Genomic DNA, 7,917 nt, shown 5'->3' with positions numbered 1-7,917 from the left:
TAATGGACTTTTGGATGAAGTCCTCCATCTTCCGCTCGGTGATTTGTGCCAAAGGCTCGGCCTCGACCCACTTCGTGAAGTAGTCGATGCCGACAACGATGAACTTCCTCTGGCCCGACGCTGGTGGGAATGGACCGAGAATATTGATTCCCCACTGGGCGAAGGGCCACGGAGCGACAATGGGAGAGATTTGGCTGGCCGGTTGGTGCTGAATATTGGCATACTTTTGGCATGGCTCGCACCTCCGGACCAACTCTGCTGCATTCTTCTTCATGGTCGGCCAATAGTAGCCTTGTCGCAGGACCTTGAAGGCTAGGGACTTGCCCCCCAAGTGGTTCCCGCAGATTCCTCCGATGGAACCGGCAGTACTTCCGACGGTCGAGGCCCTTTGCCTTCAGAGGCGGAGGCCGTCGCAGGTATTCCTCTTTCTCGATCTCCATCAGGATCTGCGCACAGGGAGCGGAAAGAGGAGTGTAGGAGTCATACCTGGGACGCACCGGCCTCGGAGTCTGCTGCCGAGGTGGCTTTTGGATCCGTCGGGGTGGAGAAAGCCGACTATCGGTCGGGGGCCGGCTTGGTTCGGCGGGCTCCCGACCTTTTCTCCGCTTCTCCTTCGGGCCTCTGGGCTCGGCCAAGCGTCGGTCGGACGCCCCTTCGTCCGCTCGCATATACTTGTATGCGCGCTCCAGTAGCTCGGCATATGTTCGGGGGAGGGTCTTGTCCAGAGAATAAGTGAATCGGGACGCCCTCAGGCCCCGCTTCATGGCTGAGACAGCCATGTCTTCGTTGAGGTCCCGAACCTCGAGCGTGGCCGCATTGAATCGCGCCACGAAGTGTCGGAGCGTCTCGTTTTCCCCCTGCTTGAGGGAGAAAAGGCTGTCCGACGTTCGCGGCGGCTTTCGGCTGGTGCTGAAATGGGCCACGAACGAGTGCTCGAGCTGTCCGAAGGAATGGATACTTCCCGATCGGAGACCGGAGTACCAGGCCCTGGCAGCCTTGCGGAGTGTGGCGGGGAAGCCGATGCAAAAAGGAGCGTCGGTTGCCCCTTGAATCGTCATGAGAGCTTTATAGCTCTCGAGGTGGTCGACTGGGTCGGTGGAGCCGTCGTATGGCTCCACGTTCGGTATTTTGAACCGACTGGGAATCGGCTCGTTGAGGACCAGTCGGGAGAGAGGTTGGGCGGTGTGGAAGTCGACGTCGTTCGAAGACTTCTGGCCGTCCATCTGCAACTGGGCGAGTCGGCGGTCGATTTCCTCGAACCGTCGCTCGTAGTCGTCCGCTCGTCGATGCTGGGAGACCCCAGGAGTGGAGTCTCCAAAAGATTCTGAGAGGGAGGCCGACGGTGTGCGCGGCCGCTTCTCTTTTCTTGCCCATTCCAGCAGGGAAGGAGAGGGCCGCTGGGGCCGTCGGTCGTCGCGCCATGGTCGTCCCTCCTCTTCTCCGTGGGAGCGCTCGCATGGAGGCGACAGGGATCGGCGCGGTCGTCGGCGGCTGCTCCTGGAAGGCACAGGTCGGGCCGCCGGTTGCTGCTGGAGGGTTTTGACTGCGTCGGTCAGTACGGTCATCTGCCGTACGATGACCGCAATCTGGGCCTCCGTGGTCACTGCAGGGCGCGGAGAGCTAGGCTCCGCCGCTGGTGGTGGTGGGGAGGCTTCTTCCCGGCGGGAAGTGCGTCTTGCCGACCCAGTGACTCTCGATCGTTGAGCTCTCATCTTAGTCATGCTGTATCCCCCCTACCTGGCGCGCCAATCTGTTGCGGCCAATCGCCTCGTCGCCCGATCGCCGGGAAGCGTGCACCTGCAAAAGGAAGTCCGCACTGTCCGGAGGCGGCTCCGGCGGGGACCCTCCGACGGTCAAGTCAGAGAGGTGACTGGGCAACAGTGTAATGTAGACAAAGAGCTCTAAGAGAGAGAGAGAGAGGAGCGAGCCTGCGTTTTTGGGAGAGACGGGCGGATCGATCCCTTGCACTGTTGCCCTCCCCGGTTTATATAGTGGAGCGTGGTATGGCGCCGTCATCAATGGCGCGGACAAGTGAGGACCTGTCAACTCACTGTGGACTGTCAGAGTCGCCGTGAAAATGTCATGTCGCCGTGTGGCCGTCTAATCACCAGGGTTGACCTCGCTCTTGGCGGGACAATGCCCCTAGGTAACCGCGCCGCATGTCCGTGTCAGAGCTGACAAGGTCTGGCGGCTGTACGGCGATCGGAGGAGTCGGCCGACCCTCGGTCGGTGGCCAGCAGAGTGGCGTCAGGTTCCTCCGTCGGTCGGCGAGTTTCATGTGAGTCGGCCATCAGACCTCTGGGTTCAATCGGTCGGGATGGATACGCCCGACATACCCCCGGTCGGAGATGGGTCGTTGAATGGCCGGTAGTTAGCCGCTGATGGTGCCCGTCAGTCGGTCATCACGACCGATGATCGGTCGGTCGATCGGCCAGTCGGAGTCGTCCGTTGGACCGTTAGTCGGTCGGGCAGTCGATCGGTCGGTCGGGCCGCCAGTCGGTCGGGCCGCCAGTCAGTCAGGCTGCTGGTCGGTTGGTCGGTCGGTGGATATTCTCCAACAGCATGCATATGTAAAGAGGCCAAGGTGCCCTAATCGATCCAGCAGTTCTACTTCAAATTCTCGTTTAACGCAAAGGAATCTGCGAGGAGTTAGAAGACAGGTTGACAACAACGCTGGTAACTGTGAAAATAATAAAATAATATAAAAACAACTAATATAACTGGCCGGTGGAAGCCGCGCATGCTGTACAATGCACGTGGTCGGCTAAGGAAGTGATGAGCTTCTTTAGGCGGGTACGGTCCTTTTTTTTTTTTTTTATTTTATCAAAAAAAATCTTTTAGTTTATCTTTTTTTCTTTTTCTGGAGCATTTCCAAAGGCATGTTATTTGGTATCTTTATATATAGGCTTTGAAGGATCCGTAGTGCCACACAGCTTCCTGTCCTTTTTTGAGTGTCGAGAGATCCATCCTCCGATAGTAGTCTCCAAAAATGGCCATGATCTTAGATGCCTTTGTAGGAAGGTACATTGGCAAGCTTTCGGAAGTTATAGATGGAGAGATATCCATGATTCTAGGCGTGAAGGACGAGCTCAAGAAGCTTCGGGAAAGAATGGAGAGTATAGGAGTCTATCTTGAATCTGCGGAGCAGAGGAGGCATACAGACAAGACTATCGGTATTTGGGTGAAGAAATTGAAAGATATCATGTATGATGCGGACGATATCATCGACCGTTGCATGATCGAGGGCTGGAGATTGTTGGAAGATCATCCGTCCGAATCAGTGGTACGCCGTCCCTTATCTTTATTTTCTTGCTTTAGCTGCATCAAGTTCCAGCATAAAATTGGTTATGAAATTAGAGAACTGAATGATGAGTGGAAACATATGGTAGAAGATACATCAATATTGTCTAAACTAGAACCCACCAGGCAAGGTGATCAAGTGAGTGGAGTAAATCATCGTCAGACATTCTCAATGGAGATCAAGTCTGAAATTGTAGGGGAACAAATTGAAGAGGCTACCAAGAGTCTCGTGGAGTCATTAACTAAAGAAGAAAATAGAAAATGCCGAGTTTTCGGGATTGTTGGTATGGGTGGAATTGGGAAGACCACACTTGCTTCTCACATATTTAATGACGAAAGGATGAAACAGAACTTCTCTATACGAGTATGGACCTGTGTTTCTCAGGAATTTTCAGAGACGAGTTTGCTAAAAGAGATTATTAGGGGTGCAGGTGGAAATTATAGGGAGGCTGAAACTAAGCAGGAACTCATAAACCATCTTTGCTCTACACTTTCACAAAGATTCTTTATTGTATTAGATGATGTATGGGAGAAAGATGTGTGGGAGGATTTGCTTAGATATGCCGTTGAAAATACAACAGCTAGTGGTAGGATTCTGATTACTACCCGAAATACAAACGTTGCTGGAAATATTGGAGCAGAGATCCACCACGTTAATAAGATGGACACCGACAGTGGTTGGAAATTGCTCTGCAAGATAGTCTTTGGAGATGATGAGGAGGAGGAGGAGATCTCTAGCTTAAAAGGAGTCGGGGTTCAAATTGTTGAAAAATGTGACGGTCTTCCTCTTGCTATCAAGGTCATTGCAGGGGTTTTAAGGTCGAAGGAGAGAAGCAACCTAGAATGGAACAAGGTTCTCAAAAGCGAAGTATGGTCTATAAGCCAACTTCAAGAACAACTCCCAAGAGCTCTATTTTTAAGCTATGAATATTTACCATCTGATCGCAAACAGTGTTTTCTTTATTGTTCGTTGTTTCCTGAGGATTATCTGATGGATCATGATGAACTTATTCGTTACTGGGTGGCTGAAGGTTTTGTGAAAACAACAGGAGGAGATAATCTTATGGAAGATGTAGCAAAGGATTACTATAGGGAGTTAATTGCGAGGAACCTTTTACAGCCATGTGATGAGTTTGGTGACTTGAGTAACCTAGCTGGCAATTACTGCAAGATGCATGATCTGCTACGTTCTCTTGCTCTCTTTTTGACGCCGGATGAAAGCATTTTTATTGACAACGAGCAACCACATAACATAAACCCCTCGAGTAAAATTCGTCGCTTGACAATAGTGAACATTGGGAAGGAAGTGGAAGTTCCTGATATAATAAAACAGCAAAAGTGCTTGCGGACTCTTATCATCCGGGGGAGTAGCCCCGCAATGATGGTCGATAATAAACTTTTTGAAAAATTGGCGTTTCTGCGAGTCATGGATCTAAGCTGCACGGAGCTTGAGAACCTTCCGGACTCCGTAGGAGACCTTTTGCACCTGAGATATTTAAATCTTGGTAGGTCGAATATCAGAGAGTTGCCAGAGTCCATCGGATGCCTGGTAAACCTACAGATATTGAATTTGTCATTTTGTGAATTCTTGAATACTCTCCCCAAGGCCATCACCAAATTGTGCAATCTAAGATGCCTTTTTCTTGAAGGAACTCCATTAACTCATGTGCCAAAGGGAATAGGCAAATTAAAACATCTGACCCATCTTCAAGGATTTGTGATCGGGCATGATGATAGAAGAGATGATGAGGGGTGTGATTTGAAGGAGCTGCAATCTCTCTCCCAGCTGAGATTCCTGGAGATAGACAGATTGGAGAGGACGCAACCAGCGGGAGCTCCGGCACTTGGAAACAGCAGCTTTCTGAGGACACTGATTTTGAATTGCGGACAACCTGAAGTTGAGGTAGAAGCAATTGCAATCCAGAGAATTGACAAGATTTACAATGAGCTCTCTCCTCAATCCACCCACCTACAGAAACTTGAGATTCATAACTTCATCGGTACTGGATTTTTCAGCTGGATGATGTCCTCTTCTTTGGCTGCCTCTTTTCCTAACCTGACGTCCATAACACTGGATAATTGTATATCATTCCTGCAGCTTCCTCCACTGGGCCTGTTGCCCCAGTTGAAATATCTTTATATTAATAATGCATCTGCAATCAAAACTATCGGACTTGAATTTTTTGGCCTCCATGCATCGTCAGCGGCGACTTCATTTCCCAAGCTTGAAGAGCTGGAATTTTATTGGATGGAGAACTGGGAAGAATGGTCGTTTGGTATGGTGGAGGGGGTTGGTGAAGAAAGAAGAGGAGCCCCCAAGTTGCTGCCTCATCTCATGAAATTGGAGCTTAATATATGTCCCAAGCTGAGAGCTCTTCCTCCACTAGGCCAGTTGCCCCAGCTGAAATCTCTTGCAATCAGATATGCAGGTGCAATCGAAACCATCGGACCTGAATTTCTTGGCCCCCGTGCATCGTCAGCAGCGACTTCATTTCCCAAGCTTGAAGAGCTGATATTCGAAGACATGGAAAACTGGGAAGAATGGTCGTTTGGTATGGTGGAGGGGGTTGGTGAAGAAAGAAGAGGAGCCCCCAAGTTGCTGCCTCATCTCATGAAATTGCAGCTCTATAGATGTCGCAAGCTGAGAGCTCTTCCTCCACTGGGCCTGTTGCCCGAGCTGAAATTCCTTTGGATTGAGAAAGCAGATGCAATCAAAACCATCGGACCTGAATTTCTTGACCCCCGTGCATCGTCAGCAGCGACTTCATTTCCAAACCTTGAAGAGCTGTGTCTTAAGGAGATGTCCAACTGGGAAGAATGGTCGTTTGGTATGGTGGAGGGGGTTGGTGAAGAAAGAAGAGGAGCCCCCAAGTTGCTGCCTCATCTCATGAAGTTGAAACTTGAGCGGTGTCCCGAGCTGAAAGCTCTTCCAGAAGGCCTCCGGCATGCCACCAATTTACAGGAATTGAGTATTGTGAGAGCTGACAACCTAAAAGAAATCAACAACCTTAATCCCTCATTGAAATCTCTGGAAATATGGAATTGTCGGAGGTTAGAGCACGTGGAGAATCTTGATAAGTTGCAAGTCCTGATAGTAGGATTACCTCCTTCCACATTGACATCCACCACTGATGCTGATGGACAGATAGAGCCCCTCCCACGGTGGTTAGTGGAGCTACTCGGACAGCATTCTCTAGAAGAATTTAAACTAAGATGCAGCTTATCACTCCTTAAGACATTCCTCAAGGACGGCCCCAACTGGCTCATCATTCAGCCGATCCCACAGGTCGAGATCGATGAGCCTTTGCATCCAGACTGTGGCTCATCACATATTTGGTATACGAAGGATCCACCCACTTTCGAAGCCAACGTGGTGGAATCAGAAGAATCAGTGGATTGATAAAGCAAGGATCCGCAAGCATCCTCTTGTCATTGAGGTGATTTCTCCTTCCATTACATTTTTGTTTCCATTTTTGATTTCTCTAGCACCTTTAAATTGGTTGTTATATCGCTAATCTTATCGTAACCTTCTCTTTACCCAGATAGCAATGCTCGGGTTTCTTTCTCAAGGACAGAGGATCATCGGGTGGTCAGCATGTTTCCTATCTTTCGCTTGACGCTTTTCCCCCTCATTTGGCGATTATGTCGTCTGATTAAAACCTTTCTATTGGGTTTTGTTTTGCCGCCTGTAATTTCTGTTTCCTGGTGTTTTGATGACATTATCATTTGGTGGAGTGTAAAATTTGGGATTTATATGCAATAAAGCATCATTTTTCTCACCCACTTTGTCTCTGATGTTTGTTTCTGCTTAATCTTGGAGGCCGACTCGAATTGCAGAATTTTGGTGCGAGTATTCCAGCAGAAACAACTTAGCTTATGATTCTTTTGTGATGGAAGATTGGTCAGATTTGAAAGAGCCTGTCAGTGTTAACAACAGGCGGAGATTCAAGTAATCAAATTATCTCGTCAATGGTATCAGAACCAATACTGAATTTCATGCATCAGATCTTTTGGTAGGCCATCAACGGTGGTTTATTACACATAATAGGTCAAAAAACCATAACGAAGTGATGCCATGGTACGATGCTATAGATGGTGGATGGGAATGTGTTTGAAGCAAACGCACGAGGAAAGGTGGGCACAGAAAATTTTTTAAGTTATTCATGCCTATCCTTTCATTGTGTATGAATGGAGTAGGCTTGCAAGCAAGCTGACATTATGCACAGTTATCCTGACCTTAATTATTTAGATATCATAGAGAAAATCCCTATTCAGAAGTGGACTTCTGTTTTGCTTCCTGTTTTTAGAATTCCCGTCTAAAAATGACTAGTTCTGCGCCTGCATGCTGTACCATTGGTTGAACTCCTTGGAAGAAAATATGAGAACCGAACATATTTATCTATCATGAAACATTGGTTCATGAAATCGAAAGATTTGCAGTTGCTTCTTTTGAGGGTAATTATGCTATGCACTGAAAATTTATTAAAAATCAGAAAAAGATACAAAGCAACAGCAAGAGGAGCATGAAGAAGAAAGACAAACAGAAGAGAGGAGTACAAGAAGCAGTGAGGCTGGATAATATATCAAGCACTCCAAAGTAAACAAAATGAACAAATA

The 7,917-nt window shown here is 48.5% G+C and overlaps 1 protein-coding gene across 1 annotated transcript; it reads left to right on the top strand.

Annotated features, from left to right (window-relative positions):
• The first annotated feature begins 2,865 nt into the window (after nt 1-2,865).
• LOC114912589 (putative disease resistance protein RGA4) lies at nt 2,866-7,079 on the top strand. The gene is made up of 2 exons (XM_073246912.1): nt 2,866-6,737; nt 6,843-7,079. Exon 1 carries the CDS (start codon nt 2,990-2,992, stop codon nt 6,698-6,700), a length of 3,711 nt encoding a protein of 1,236 aa, XP_073103013.1. The 5' UTR covers nt 2,866-2,989; the 3' UTR covers nt 6,701-6,737; nt 6,843-7,079.
• The last annotated feature ends 838 nt before the right edge of the window (nt 7,080-7,917 follow it).

Source organism: Elaeis guineensis, chromosome 12, assembly GCF_000442705.2.
Source record: "Elaeis guineensis isolate ETL-2024a chromosome 12, EG11, whole genome shotgun sequence".
In the NCBI taxonomy this organism is placed as follows: Eukaryota; Viridiplantae; Streptophyta; class Magnoliopsida; order Arecales; family Arecaceae; genus Elaeis; species Elaeis guineensis.
Note: the sequence above shows the minus strand (reverse complement) of the source record. Positions and strands in the feature narration are given on the sequence as shown.